Source organism: Kogia breviceps, chromosome 15 (genome assembly GCF_026419965.1).
Source record: "Kogia breviceps isolate mKogBre1 chromosome 15, mKogBre1 haplotype 1, whole genome shotgun sequence".
NCBI lineage: Eukaryota > Metazoa > Chordata > Mammalia > Artiodactyla > Physeteridae > Kogia > Kogia breviceps.
In genome coordinates this window covers 82,902,465-82,918,308 of record NC_081324.1, presented here as the reverse complement: position 1 = coordinate 82,918,308, position 15,844 = coordinate 82,902,465, and the positions used below count along the sequence as shown (strand labels likewise).

The 15,844-nt window shown below is 44.5% G+C and overlaps 1 protein-coding gene across 35 annotated transcripts in view; it reads left to right on the top strand.

Moving 5' to 3' along the window:
* Positions 1–15,844, top strand: part of CLIP1 (CAP-Gly domain containing linker protein 1) — a 125,925-nt gene that overhangs the window by 29,602 nt on the left and 80,479 nt on the right. For 31 of the 35 annotated variants that reach the window (XM_059040627.2, XM_059040626.2, XM_067014539.1 and 28 more), the window contains 2 exons: positions 7,455–7,649; positions 11,184–11,755. In XM_059040627.2, coding sequence (XP_058896610.1) covers positions 7,565–7,649; positions 11,184–11,755 — 657 coding nt within the window. In that variant the 5' untranslated portion in view covers positions 7,455–7,564. Of the gene's footprint in view, positions 1–6,520; positions 6,821–7,454; positions 7,650–11,183; positions 11,756–15,844 lie in introns of those variants that run through there. The other 4 variants (XM_067014567.1, XM_067014554.1, XM_067014548.1 and 1 more) reach the window with 4 other exon arrangements.

Genomic DNA, 15,844 nt, shown 5'->3' with positions numbered 1-15,844 from the left:
GTGCGTCACTGACTCTTTTTCTAGACTCCTCGGGCTGTGCTTCTTTTGAGTTTGGCAGTGTACAGTCACCTTTCTTCCTGCTTTTGGTGTTTTTCGTGTTATGTTACATTGCTCATAATGAAATGTATGTGTGTACATATATAAGAATCTGCAGTTTAACAAGACCCTCAGGAGATTTGTGTGCAGTAATGAACAATGGAGTGAATACCCGTGTACACCCCACCCAGTTTAAGAAATTGGACATTACCATTATGTTGACTTTCGATGTTGTTTTAATAACTGATTATTATAAAACTTAGCATCATTTTTTGGTTAAATTTTAGCTTCATTATGTTTAGGTTGATTTCTTCACAAGTCCACTTTTTTTTTTTTTTTAAGTACACTGCCTCTTAACTACAATGTAAGACAGATAATTTTATACTTAACCGTTCATCTCTGTACTGCTGGGTTCATCTGCTAATTGAGCCCAATTCCAAACTCTTTAACTTGGCCTTCTATCGTTCACGTCTGTGATTATCAGTCTTCTCTCTCTGTCACCAGCCCTCTTCTCTGAACAGTCTCTCGCCCTCCTTGCCTTGTCTAGAACTTGGCTGGTCTCTGAAGACTGTTTCCCCTGCAGCCCTCTCAAGGGCCTACCTCAGGCTTGACCATGTCGTTTGGTGCTGTAAATTGCTACTTCTCAGGCCTTCCAAACCCGCAGCCCCTTCGAGGCTCTACCTTATGCTGATATCCACTGACCTCCGCCTCTTCCCTTCACTCCTTTTAGCTTCTGCCTCCTCTTGCTATCCACATCTCCTCCTCCAGTCCCTGTACTTTAGACTCCCACAGCCCTACCAGTAATCCCTTCAGCACTCAGGCCTCTGAGTTCCATCCCCACGGTCAGAGCCTTCAAGCTTCTCACTCTAAACACCCCCTCTGATCCGCTGTCCCCTTACTACTCAAAGGGGCGGGGGCAGGATTAGTATCCTCTGGGAGTGTTGGAAAGCAGAATCTGAGGCCCCACCCCAGAGTTACCAAGTCAGAATCTGCAGTTTAACAAGATGCCCAGGGAGTCCCTGGTGGCACAGTGATTCAGAATCCGCCTGCCAATGCAGGGGACGTGGCTTTGAGCCCTGGTCCGGGAAGATGCCACATGCCGCGGAGCAACGAAGTCCGTGCGCCACAGCTACTGAAGCCCGCGCACCGAGAGCCCGCGCTCCGCAGCAAGAGATGCCGCTGCAACGGGAAGCCCGCGCACAGCAACAAAGAGTAGCCCCCGCTCGCCCCAACTAGAGAAAGCCCGCGTGCAGCAATGAAGACCCAACGCAGCCAAAATAAAATAAAATAAATACATTAAAAGAAGAAAAAAAAGATCCCCAGATTTTTATGCACGTTTGAGTATCCAGTGTCTTCATTGTAACAGTCCTTCATCCTCTTTGAGACCTCGGATCCAATTTTTCACTCTGACCCCACCCTGTCTTCTTTTGACTCATCTCAGATTCCCCGTGCCATTTTCACACTTTTTTTTTTTTTTTGCGGTACGCGGGCCTCTCACTGTTGTGGCCTCTCCCGTTGCAGAGCACAGGCTCCGGACGCGCAGGCTCAGCGGCCACGGCTCACGGGCCCAGCCGCTCCGCGGCACGTGGGATCCTCCCGGACCGGGGCACGAACCCGCGTCCCCCGCATCGGCAGGCGGACTCTCAACCACTGCGCCACCAGGGAAGCCCCCCCACCCCGTACCATTTTGATCACTCCTATAAAACACTCCTTTAAGGTCACCATCACCTCCCTTGCTTTCCCCTTCTATTTTAATTTAACTGGCAGAATTTTGATTGTAGTTGAACTTAGCTATCTACCTTCCTCATATCTGTGCCTGAGCAGGAGCTTGATATTAGAGAAAAAATAACGGGAGACTTGTTTCACTTTAAATTCATGACCGCAAGCCTCACGTGTACTTTGGGCTGCTTGGCGTTCCTACTACATTTCCCTAGTAAGCTCCTGTTTCTCTGCTCAAAGACATATTTTTGTGTGTTCAGCACTCTCTCTGAGCCTCCCCGCGGTTTCTCCTTTCCTGTTTACCCCACCGGCCAGTGAGAAAATGGAAGAGTACCTTTTACATAGTAGTTTCTCAGGAGATATTTGTTGAATGAATGGATGACCATCTTGTGGGAAGATGTCCTTCAGAGAGTGAATCTGTTCAGCAAAGTACCAGGTCCCCGAAGCGCCAGCACTAATTTGATTGACCTTGGGAAAGTCACTTACCTTCCCAGACCTTAATTCTCTTTGTCCATGAATGTGCATAAAGATATGTGTTCACCTACCTTCACAGCTATCTTGAGACACAAGGCAGTTTTATATTTGTGCTTTGTGCACTCTCCGCACTGTACATATGCAGGTCATTTTAGTAATACTAGTCCTAATGTTTTTTTAGAAAATGAATTTATTTTATTGTTTATTTTGGGCCTCATTGGGTCTTTGTTGCTGTGTGCCGGCTTTCTCTAGTTGCGGCGAGCGGGGGCTACTCTTCATTGTGGTGCGCGGGCTTCTCTCTCATTGCGGTGGCTTCTCTTCTTGAGGAGCATGGGCTCTAGGCACGTGGGCTTCAGTAGTTGTGGCGCACGGGCTTAGTTGCTCCACGGCATGTGGGATCTTCCTGGACCAGGGCTCGAACCTGTGTCTCCTGGATTGGCAGGCAGATTCTTAACCACTGCGCCACCAGGGAAGCCCCCTAATTTTTTTTTTTTTTTTTTTTTTTTTTAGTCCTGGTGTTATTAATTGTGGTGTGTGGTGTCCTCTGATGAATGTTAGATTTCGGGAAAGAACTTGGGATCTGGAATCATACTTGTGTTCACCTCTCTGCTTCTTAGCTGAATAACTTTAGGTGGCAGGTCATTAACAAATGAGGAAGTTCGTGTGTTAGTTTCTGAGGTGTTCCTTCACTAAAGAAGGAATAGTTACAGTGGCTAATCTATAGTTTTATTGTAAGGCTCAACTGGGATAATAAGGATAACAATTATTTCTAAATTATAATATTCTGGTGTTGTGGTCCTCAGGTGTTGGGAGGATGGGGGTGTCTTATTTAGATCCAAAACTGTTGATTCAGTGATCATAAGCATCAGAATTTCAAATATTCTCAGTGTATTAGTGAGGCAAGGATATCTTTTTTCCTTTCACATGTGTTTTGGAATTGATTAGTTTCAATGTGACATTCACTGACCTTGAAACACTATGCAGAGCTATTGCTTCTGGATCATTACATTTTATGGGTACCATGACCAAGACTTTGATCTGTTGTTTCTCAGTGAATTGATTTTTTAAAGCAAGCCTGACTTGGCATTCATTAATAATGATGAAGAAGAAACTTAATTTGGAAGATTTAAAAACCAACATTGTTGGTTTTTATTTTTATTTTAAATGAAGAATTTTTATTCATCAAAAAACCATGATGAGAATGAAAAGTAATCAGAGAAGGAGAGGATATTTACAACAGATGTAACTCAATAATGATTAGTACCAAGAATGTATACAAATCAATGAGTAAAAGACAGCTGACACGAACACACAGAGACAAGTTTTGAATGGGCACTTTTCAAAAGAAGAATTGAGGTGACCAATGAATCAGGCAGATGCTCAAATTTGTTCCTGATTAGAGAAATGCAAAATAAAACCACAGTGAATGTCTCAACATCACACTGGCCAAAGTTAAAGTCTGGCAATATCAACTGTTACGAACTGGAACTCGTACACAGCAGGGGTAAAGGAGAGGGATATTAAACGTTAAAGATATGCCTGCCTCATAATCCAGCAATTAAACTCCTAGGTAAATGCCCTACAGAAATGTGTTTATGTGGACAGAGAAGCTCATTGCAGCATTGCTTATAATAGTCAAAAACTGAAAATCACTATAGAAGAGTCCGTAGCGGTAAAATAAAGTGGTACTAAGGAAATGGCACATCATACAGTAATGAAAATGAATAAATCACACCAACACGCGATGTGAATTGTATAAGCAATGTTGAGTGAAAGATACCAGACACAACATACAGTGTGATTCCATTTTTATACGTCACAAGTAGGCAAAACAAACTAATCATATTGTTGCACACATAACTGGTAAAACTATTTTCTAAAAGGGGAGTATTGCCATAAAGTCAGAATAGTAGTTACCTCTGGGAGACAAAGGCGAGGCTGGAGGGGACACACAGGGAGATTTTGGAGTGCTGGCAGTGGCTTTTCTGCATCTGGTTTGTGATTACATAGCTGTTTGCTTTACTCATTAAACTGCATATCTGTTTTATGTACTTTTCTGTATATTTCACAAAATTTAAAAGAATGAGAGAGAACTTGTACTACGAAATATTAAGTGATTAGAGCCATAATTATTAAAATAGTGTGGAAAACTAGAAGGCCCAGAAATAGGTCCAAGACACAAAAAACACAGAGTGTTTTTTAAAATTGCTCCTAATTCTCTTATTGAGACAGACTAGACTTTTCTCCTTCATTAAATCTTGGTCACAGTTCCCTGCTTTGGGATTCAAGTAGCTCAGATGGACCGAGAGCTAGAGGCATGAAGATTAGACGACAGAAGACATGACTTTGGGTTTATGACCGTTCTTGGGTTCCTGATGACCACACACCTCTTTTTCTTAGGCCGAGGCTTTTAGTTGGCCAGTGTTTTGTGAGCTTAGCATGTTGAGCTGCAGGGTTTGAAACTGGTTGAGGCTGACCTAGTCGCTTATTGTGGCAGTTTTCAGAATTTCTCTTTAGGGAGGAGTGCTTGACCTGAGCCCAAGAAGTCACTGTTTAGCCCGAGTGAAATATTTTTTTTTTTTTTTTTTTTTTTCGGTACGCGGGCCTCTCACTGTTGTGGCCTCTCCCATTGCGGAGCACAGGCTCCGGACGCGCAGGCCCAGCGGCCATGGCTCACGGGCTTAGTTGCTCCGCGGCATGTGGGATCTTCCCGGACCAGGGCACGAACCCGTGTCCCCTGCATCGGCAGGCGGACTCTCAACCACTGCGCCACCAGGGAAGCCCCGAGTGAAATATTTTAAAGAGTACTTCGTTCTCTCTTGTCGCCGCTATAGTAGCTTTCCCAGGATGACCGTGCCTCCTTTGTCTGTTCTGTCCTTAACTACCTGACCCTTGTCACTTTATGATATTGGACCAGGGTGAAGAGTAGCCGAGACAACAAGACCCCGTGGTAATCTCTGCACTTAGCTTATCCCCATCCTCCTCAAATATTTTTGCACGAGTAAATAGCCTAGAGGAGACTCAGCGAACCCCTCCATCTGTCTAAGGCAGTAGCAGGAGCGGGTAGCTCTGCTTGCGGCTTTCAGGCTGTGTATGGTGAGGGTCTGGCGGTAAAGCACTCGGTTTCAAATCTGACTCCGAGTTAGAAGCACCTGACCTGGCACACAGACTCCCAGCACCCTGCCGCCGTCCTGGCGGTGAGGGTGACGGTGGTGACAGTAAGGAACTCAGGATTTGTGTTAATGGCCAGGGCCGGCCGCCCCGTCTTCAAGCGCGCAGCAGTGCTTTCTCTGCTAATCCCAGTCTTCCCGCAAGCCACACGGCTGACCTTTGACTTTGTGCCGTTTGGGACCCTCTTGAGAACCACGGGGAGTCTTCAGAGTGAGCCTAAGGAGGCTACTTACTGTCTTGGTTTGATTTCTGTTCCGTCTGATTATCTTTGCTGTTTGAAGATTTTGTGATGTGGACCATTTGTAAAATCTTTATTGAGTTGGTTACCGTGTTGCTTCTGTTCTTATGTTTTGGTTTTTCGGCCTCGAGGCATGTGGGAATCTTAGCTCCCCGACCAGGGATCTAACCTGCACCCCCTATTGGAAGGCGAAGTCTTAACCACTGGACCGCCAGGGAAGTCCCAGTCTGATTATCTTTTTTTGTTTTGTTTTGTTTCGGTACGCGGGCCTCTCACCCTTGTGGCCTCTCCCGTTGCGGAGCACAGGCTCCGGACGCGCAGGCTCAGCGGCCACGGCTCACGGGCCCAGCTGCTCCGCGGCATGTGGGATCTTCCCGGACCGGGGCACGAACCCGTGTCCCCTGCATCGGCAGGCGGACTCTCAACCACTGCGCCACCAGGGAAGCCTTGATTATCTTTGAATAGAAAAACTTACATGGCAATATTAGTTTCCTGGGGCCGCCATAACAAGTGACCACAAACCGGGTGGCTTAAGACAACAGATTTGTTCTCTCACAGATCTGGAGTCCAGAAGTCCAAGATCAAAGTATCACCAGGCTTGGTTCCTTCTGGAGCTCTGAGGGAGAATCCGTCTCATGCTTCTGTCTTAGCTTCTGGTGGCTGCTGGCCATCCTTGGCTTGTAGTCACATGGCTGCAATCTCTGCCTGGGTCTTCGCCTGGCCGTCTCCTCTGTGCTATCCTCTTCTAATTAGGACACTTGTCATCAGATTTAGGGCCCAGGCAGGTGATCCAGGATGAGCTCATCTCAAGATCTGTAACTGAATTACATCTGCAAAGACTCTTCTTTCAAATAAGGTCACATGCATAGGTTCCAGATGGACATACCTTTTGGGGAGGCCACCATTCAACTCACTACAGGGACCACAGCAGCTCCTCTGTTAGTCCTGGCCAGGTTGTTTACTGATGCTTTTGGCGTTGTTTGTAAGAGAGCCAGAGAGTGAGGTCTGTGCTTTGTCTTCCAAGCTCAACTACCAGAAAAAATGCAAAATGCAGCCGTTTGAGAGAATGTAGATAGCATTCTTCGCTTTGAGTTTTGTTTTATTAGGTATTATGTCTAGAAATATTTTCCTGTATTCCAAAATCCCAAGGTCTTCTTCCTCTCTTAAAGAGCAAATGGCAAGGTACTGTTTTGCCTGAGCCCAGAAGTTATAGACTCATACTTGGTCTTGAGTAAATCAGAAGTTCATTGTGTTTCTGTAGACAAAACAAAGATAACTTCCTTTTAGTACTTTCTAGATATGGCTTTTTCTTACAGAGTTTGAATTTGAACCTTTCTCTTGTTTAACATATACTTGGCTTTATACTGAGTTATTGTATAATTCTGTGGATTAAACAGTATATACAGTTAATACTGGCTTGTGGTCATAAAACTTAAGCAATATAGAAGTCAATGGAGTGAAAACTGAAAGCTCTCTTCTCTTCCCCCCATTTAGTTTGGTGCACATTTTTCTGAACCCTCTTTTATGGATTGTGTGGTTTTTAGGCACTGTACTGATCTGGTATTATTAGATACTATAAAGAAAAGTGAATATATTGCCAGCCTTAGCTACTTGTCTTTAGGATAGTAAACTGCTTTTAAATCTATTTCAGCAGCATCTTCATATTTTTGATATTTGGAGTTTTCTAGGTTCCTAGGTTCATTGTGGAGATGGTTATCATACATAAGGAAAAGTTTAGACTGTGAAAACTACTTTTGTAACTCTACTTTCTTTCTCCTGTAGATTCTAAACTCTTTTTATATTTTTCTCTTTGCAGATTTAACCCAGAGACTGACTCCACTGTAGAAACACCCACAGTTCTATCAATGACTGGGGAAAGATAGAGGCAACTGGCAAAGGAAAAACAGCTCTGATATACTAAAGACAATGAGTATGCTAAAACCAAGCGGCCTTAAGGCCCCTACGAAGATCCTTAAGCCTGGAAGCACAGCCTTGAAGACACCTGCTTCTGGTAATGCTTTATGTTTCTCCTTAATAGCGAGTTTCTCATCCTATGTGAAGACTTCTATTTGTAAAATTTAAAAAGACGATCTTATACAACTTCATATTGTTGAAAATACTTGAAAAAGTTTCAATTAAAAGACAGAATTTTATATTTAGTAGTCTTAATCAGTGAAGAGTCTATTTCATTGATTCAGTGTAAGGTTCTGAAATAGTTGTCAAGTTAATTTCAGTATTTGATCCTTACAATGTTAAAGTGTTTCTTCAGTTTTTCTGCCCATGTGTCTTCCTGAACTGGTCAGGACCCTTCTCTTGGGGTTTAGGGATATGTAGAGAAAACAGACTAATGTGGCTTAAAAGATGTGATGGCAGTCGCTGACCTGGAATTGGCCATCACCATCAAGGGAGCAGGTAGTACAACAGTAGCTCAAGTCTGGCTCGTGAGGGAAAACCTTCCCTATTTTATAGTTGAACTTGTGTCTTTTATTATCTTTAACAACCTGTTCCTCATCTGTTCTCCATCTCCTCCTTCAACATTTCCATTTCCATCCCATAATGATCACTTAAGGTCTTTAGTAAGAGAGGCAGGAGAGAAGCATCTGATACTTGCTTTTACCATCTTTTTATGTGATTTGTATACTATTAGATCTTATGTTTTCAGCCTTTCCAGACAGGTGCCCACCATAATCTATGAAGTACAACACTGTTTCCTCAAGTTCTTCCATAAAGACATTCATTGGTCTTCCTTGAGGGAAGGGATTTTTGTGTTTGCTTTCTTTTTCTTTTTTTTTTTTCACTGCTGTATTCCATCCACACACCTAGAAAATTGCCTGGCAGTAACAGGAGCTCAGTAAATATGTGTGGACTCATTGGAGATCCTGAGTTATTTACATTTTATGTATCAGGATAAAACCCGGTTCTTTTCAGAGAGACCGTAAAACATTGTAATAGGGAAGAACGTTCTGTATTCTATTACAAGTTACTCACTGGAGGGATGTTGCCTATCAGTTTAAATTATACATAATGGCCCATCTCTTGGAACCCTGCTTCCCAGATAATGCGCATTAAGCTAAAATACCTCTGTTCAGCTCACGGGAAACATCCTGACCAGGCCCACCTGTGAATGACTGCAGGGAGGAAGAAATTAACCCATGCCCCCTGGAGGCTGATGGGAACCAGGAAGTGTTTGACTTTACTCCCTCCCCTTTTAGTATAAAAGGAGCCTGAATTCTAACTCAGGCAAGATGGTTCTTTGGGGCCGGAGCCCACCTTCTTGTCGGTCTGCTGGCTTTCTGAATAAAGTCGTTTTTCTTTGCCCCAACAATTCGTCTCTTGGTTATCTGCCTGTTGTGTGGTGAGTAGTACGAGCTTAGACTCGGTAACAACATCTTGAGGAAAGCTTTACTGATAAGGCAAAGGATTGTGAAGAAATGGGTTTACTATTTAGCCTTGGGGAAGTCAGTCAAAATTGGCATCCCCTTCTCAAAATCCTTGCTCTTCTAAGACCCCTCAAATGCCAACCCTTCTGTAAGGCCTTCCACTGTTATATTTACCCCTGTTAGAATTGTCTTTTTCACTTTTAGTATTTTTCGTGCATACCTCTTAGCACTTGAAGTCCTTGAGTCCAGGGATCATGAATAATTCAACTTGGTTTCTCCAGTATTACTTGGCACACATTAGGTTTTTTAAAATTAAGATTAAAGCAGCTTATTAATACTAAAACTTACACGCTTAAAAGGAAGTAATTGCCAAGGAATTCAAGACACTTTTATGAACGTTGTTTTTCAGAAATTCATGCTTGCAGCACTCTTTGAAGAGTAACTGTTGATGTGCAAAGCCAGAACTGATGCTAAAAAAAAAAAAACTGGCCCCTGTCTTTGGCAGATTATTATCTGCTCTATCTGAGAGCATCCACTGTCTTCTAAACAAGCAAACAAACAAGCAAAAAAACCCTCCACAAATGGAGACTCCACAGTCCCCCTTTCCATGTAGGGTAAAGAGATGTTCGGCACCCACTCTCGCTCCGCTGGGCCACTCTGCTCCCCGGTCTGTGTGATTCACTCCTGTCGATCAGGCCTCAGACTAGAGATCACCTCCTCCAGGAGGCCTTCCCTGACTGCTCTGCCCAGAGGCACCGTCTCCTTCACAGCACTTAGACCACCTGAAGTTACCTGGTGTGTGCCTTGACTGTCTGCTTCTCTACCACTAGACTCTGAGCTCTATGAAGACATGGACTGTGCTGTCTTGCTTTGTCCCTGGTGAAGAACAAGGCCTGGGACTAATTCCGGAGTGGTAGGAACTCAAGAAAGATGCATAACGTGGATAAATACATTATTTCATTTAATCCACATTCAAAGAAAAAAAAAACCCTCAAGATATTACTACTTTCCCCTTTTACAGAAGAAAAAACTAAACTAAGAGAGGTCACGGAACATCCGAAGATCATGATATGCCCAGTAAATGGCAGACGTTAAGGATTCAGGCTCTCTTTGCCAGTTCACACTAAATAGTTCATAAGCGCTTGCCGGGTGAATGCGTGAGTGTATTTCCAGTGTAAATGCCGCATTCCTGGCAGAGTTTAACTCTGTCTCGACCGTAGGGTAGAGTTTGCCAAGCCGCCTTGCCTTTACAGGGAGTCAGGCCAGCTGCTCTCTTTTCTTCCCTGCTGCGATTCCTGTTTGCTAGCAGAGGAATAGTCTTGGGATAATGATGGTGGGGACTGCGTCACTGAATCCCCCCCTGCGTCAAGTTAATTGCGAATGTGTGTGCTTAAATGGGCCTAGTCCTGTCAGCTTTAACTGGCCACTCAAGTGGGGACTGGAGCCCGTCTCAGTGGGTCTGAATGGGCATTTGCTCATGATGTGCAGGATACAGGGTGAAGACTGAAATCAGACCTGTATGAATTCTGGGAAAAGGATGGCTTTTTCTTCCCCAATTTTGACTTCTTCCAATCTTAATTGCAGATAAGGACTAAGTCTTATCAGCTCACTGAGTTTTGACAGCATTGAAAATGGTAGTGATGCGGGACTTCCCTGGTGGTACAGTGGTTAAGGATCCGCCTGTCAATGCAGGGGACACGGGTTCAAGCCCTGGTCCTAGAAGATCCCACATGCCACGGAGCAACTAAGCCCATGCACCACAGCTACTGAAGCTGGCGTGCCTAGAGTTCGTACTCTGCAACAAGAGAAGCCACAGAAATGAGAAGCCTGCGCACTGCAACGAAGAGTAGCCCCTGCTCGCCGCAACTAGAGCAAGCCCCGCGTGCAGCGATGAAGACCCAATGCAGCCAAAATAAATAAATAAATAAGTTAATTAATTTAAAAAAAGAAAATGGTAGTGATGGGTCAAGTACTTTGTGCCTCCTTGCTAACAAAAAAAAAAAAGAAAAAAAGGAGAAGAAGAAAGATAAACAGAGCACCTCTTGAAGAGTTGTGGCTACTTCTGTTGCTTTTGGCCCTTTCTCTAGTTTATTTTCCTTTTAACTTGGGGGTTGTCTGCTTAAGTATGAAACTGAACCTTTTCTGATCCTTTCTTCTGTTTTCAGTTGCAGCTCCAACAGAAAAAACAATATCCAGTGAAAAAGCATCAAGCACTCTGTCTGCTGAGACACAAGAGGAGTTTGTGGATGATTTTCGAGTTGGGGAGCGAGTTTGGGTGAATGGGAATAAGCCTGGATTTATCCAGTTCCTGGGAGAAACCCAGTTTGCACCAGGCCAATGGGCCGGGATCGTTTTAGATGAACCCATAGGCAAGAACGATGGCTCAGTGGCAGGAATTCGGTATTTCCAGTGTGAGCCTTTAAAGGGCATATTCACCCGACCTTCAAAGTTGACGAGGAAGGTGCAGGCAGAAGACGAAGCCGACGGCCTGCAGACAACTCATGCTTCCAGAGCGACTTCGCCTCTGTCCACTTCGACAGCCAGCATGGTGTCCTCTTCCCCAGCACCCCCCTCAAATATTCCCCATAAATCGCCCCAGCCAACCGCAAAGGAACCTTCAGCTACGCCTCAGATCAGCAACCTTACAAAAACCACCAGTGAATCTGTTTCCAACCTGTCGGAGGCTGGCTCAATCAAGAAAGGAGAAAGAGAGCTCAAAATTGGAGACCGAGTATTGGTGAGTCCATAAACCTTCCGAGGTCCTTATGTTGACCTGAGTGAGGGGTTGAACTACACACATGCGGGCTCAGAATCTGTTCTGTAGGGATGACCATTCATTTATAGAGAAAGTAATCAGCTTTTCTGGTTCTGTTTATGTGTAAATATACAACAGATTAGAAGCTGGCTACGCAGTTTGTGCGTAGTATAGCCTAGGTTTGCAGGGATCGACTCTAGTTTTATCTTCGTTTAGTCAAAAGAATATTGAGTTTTTAGCTTGTAAATATTAAGGTAACTTTACTTGACAAAACAAGCTGAGAGGTGGACTTACATGTTTTTAACAAAGGTTTTTTTTTTTCTTTCTGGTTTTTAATTTTTGCTTCAAGGATAGTGTGTGGGTAAATATGAGATCCTGTTTCTTTGAGTGTCTTGGAAAACTCAGAGATCACAGGATGTTATTTCAGAATTTCTCTGCCTTTTATTTATTTATTTATTTATTTATTTTGCGGTATGCGGGCCTCTCACTGTTGTGGCCTCTCCCGTTGCGGAGCACAGGCTCCGGATGCGCAGGCTCAGCGGCCATGGCTCACGGGCTTAGTTGCTCCGCGGCACGTGGGATCTTCCTGGACCAGGGCACGAACCCGTGTCTCCTGCATCGGCAGGCGGATTCTCAACCACTGCGCCACCAGGGAAGCCCTCTCTGCCTTTTAAATGATCAGGTTTAGGTCTAGGAACAGAAAGGAGGGACTTCCCTGGTGGTCCTGTGGTTAAGAATCCACCTTCCAATGCAGGAGACGTGGGTCTGATCCCTGGTCTGGGAACTGAGGTCCCACGTGCCGAGGGGCAACCAAGTCCGTGCACTCTGGAACCTGCGCGCCACAACTAGAGAGAAGACTGCGCGGCAGTTAAGACCTGATGCAGCCAAATAAATAAATATTAAGAAAAAATAGGAAATGTACTGTAGTATCTTTCTTTCTTTTTTTTCTTTTTTTTTTTTTTTAACTAATAAGCAGGAAACAATGTATAAGGTCTACATGCTGTACATTCTAGAACCCCTGAATGACACAGTGACTGATTTTTTCTTTTTTTGTTTGTTTTAAATGAGAGGCAGTGTAGCAGTGCTAAAAACACAAGCTGAGTCCAGCTCTGCCTTTGTGGCCTCAGCAAGTTATTTAACTTCTTAGTTTTCTCATCTATGAAAATGAGGTTGAATAATAGTGCTAACATCTAGCATTGTTGTGAGGATTCAGTTAGCTGATGCATATAACATTCTTAGCAGTGCCTGGTATCCAGTCAACACTCAAGAAACGGTAGCTTTTTTTTTTTAAACAGCAGAACCTTATTTATTTATTTATTTATTTATTGGCCACACCATGTGGCTTGTGGAATCTTAGTTCCCTGACCAGGGATTGAACCTAGGCCCTCGGCAGTGAAAGCACCGAGTCCTAACCACTGGAGCACCAGAGAATTCCCGAGAAATGGTAGCTGTTTTTCTCATTGATGAAAATTTAAAGCTGTTCTCTGACTTTTTCAACACTTTAGTCAGTTCAGTTCAAGGCATGACGTTTGTCTGAAGTCTTTGACCCTGTGCTCTTCAGTTTCCTTTGTATCCGTAAAAATTCCATCAGTCTTGGAGGCTTACAGTAATATAATGGGAAAAAAAGAATGGCTGTTAGCCTTTAGACTGTCCCATGCATCTCGTTGAATGTGTCAGCAGTATATGGAGTAGCCCCCATAGAATTGGTGAGGAAACTGAGGTCCTAAGAAGTACAATTGGACTTCCCTGGTGGCGCAGTGGTTGCGAGTCTGCCTGCCGATGCAGGGGACGCGGGTTCGTGCCGCGGAGCGGCTGGGCCCGTGAGCCGTGGCCGCTGGGCCTGCGCATCCGGAGCCTGTGCTCCGCAACGGGAGAGGCCACGATGGTGAGAGGCCCTCAGTACGATCACTTACCCAAGGTCATACAACCTGAAGAATGGTGCTTCTGCAATTAAAATTTAGGTAGTTTTACTCCAGAACCTGTTATGTAGAGCTGATGATTGATAGTATAATTTTGAAATTTGAAGTTTTTGTGATTTTTTTTTGTCCTACAGACAAGGAAACTTAAGCCCTGAAAAAGGCAGTGACCCCCTACAGTCATATAGTGCGTTCACTATGGGTTTTAGATTTAGAACCTGGGACTTCTGTCTCGCAGTCCTGTAGCATCATGAATCTAGAAGGCCCCATGCACCTGTGGGAAACCTTTAATACCTGTTACCTTCAAGGGGGTCCTTCTGGATCTCTTAGTTTCAAGGTCAGTAGGTTCCTTCTTCTGGTTATAATAATCATGAGTTTTAGCAGTTGATGCTTCAGAACTTAGAGCATCATTTCAGTATGTCAGTGCTCTGCGGCTCAATCTGTAACTTGTTTGTTTAGCTCATACTCACTTGCTATACCAGTTTTTTTTTTTTAAACCATGCTGAGTGGCTTGTGGGATTTTAGTTCCACCACTAGAGATTGAACCTGGGCCCTCGGCAGTGAGAGCATGTATCCTAACCACTGTTGCAGTGAAGGTTTTTTGATGCTTATTCTTCTTTTCTTTTCTTTTTTGTGGTACGCGGGCCTCTCACTGCTGCGGCCTCTCCCGTTGCGGAGCGCAGGCTCCGGACGCGCAGGCTCAGCAGCCATGGCTCACGGGCCCAGCCGCTCTGCAGCATGTGGGATCCTCCCGGACCAGGGCATGAACCCGTGTCTCCTGCATCAGCAGGCGGACTCTCAACCACTGCGCCACCAGGGAAGCCCTCCTCCACTTTTTATTGTATAGCTATTGCTGCCATGAATGCCATTAAAAATTTTTTGTGTGTATCTCTCTTACTTTCCTAGGATAAATTTATAGTGGTGGAATTACTAGGTCAAAGGGCCTAAAAATATTTAAGACTTACGGTATGTATTTAGTAAGCTTTGGTTAAATCAGAAACCTGTTACCTTAGCACAGGACAGCTTTGGAGATTAGACTGCAGGTTATATGCAATTCCATTCTAAGTGCTTAGCTGTAAATGAAATGGGATAGCGTATGGCACGCTTTCAGAACCGGTAGCTCTCCTTTTCCACCAGAGTTAAGAAACATTGATGAAATTACTAGTCAAGTATTGTGCTGCTTGGCTGATAAAACAGGCAAAATGACAAGGTCCGGATGGTTTAGCTTAAAACAAAAGGCTTCCATGAGGATGTAAGGATTAAAGTGGACCTGAAGGAGACTAGGAATTGTCCAGGCAGAGGAATGGTAGTGGCAAGAGGGAACATTCTAGCAGGGGGATTGGCAGACTCCCCAGGTGGGAGGGAGTTGGCACATTTGGGGACGTGGCCAGTGTCATTCCCCACAGGCGGAGGAGCCCATAGGGGCAGGAGATGAGACTCGTTCACTAGGTGGTGTCTGCGGGGACTGGTGACATAGGGCCTGTAAGTTTAGGCCATGTTAAGGATTTTGATTTTGACCTTAGGAGCAACAAGAGTGATAAGTGATGTGATTAGATTTGTAGTTTGGAAAGATCGCTCCAGCTGCTTCGTAAAGAATAGATCAGAGGTGGTTGAAAGTGGATTTGGGGTGACCGTTCTTTGAAGAAGTTGGATGTTGAAGGAGAGTAGAGTTGTCGGGCTGATGCTAGAGGAGTATTGGGTCTAGGGAAGATGTTTCCTAAAGATGGCAGAGTCCGGGGTGTTTCCATCCTGACGAAAATGATCCGGACCAGAGGAACAGGGTGCAGATACAGTGGTGGGGGCCAGAAACCAGTGTTGGGATGAGGTTCCTGGGAAGAGGTGGCACCCTGAGCGCACGCGCGGGGATGGCTTTGCCTTCGATTGGGACGGACAGAGATTTCCTCTGTTTTTATAGTGAGGAAGGAGGAGAATCTGCAGATGCAGGTTGGTTTGTAGAGGCTTGAATGGTGTATTTGTAGGAAAATTTTAATTGCATGTTCAAAGCTAGCCTATTGGAACAGAATTGGAATCTCTAAGAGTCTTACGTCTAATGAGAGTGTTTTTAGAGGCAGTAAAATTATTTACTGTTTTGGTTAGTATTTCTAGGAGAAATTAAAGGAGTACCTTAGAATCACAGTACTTTAGCTCTGGAAAG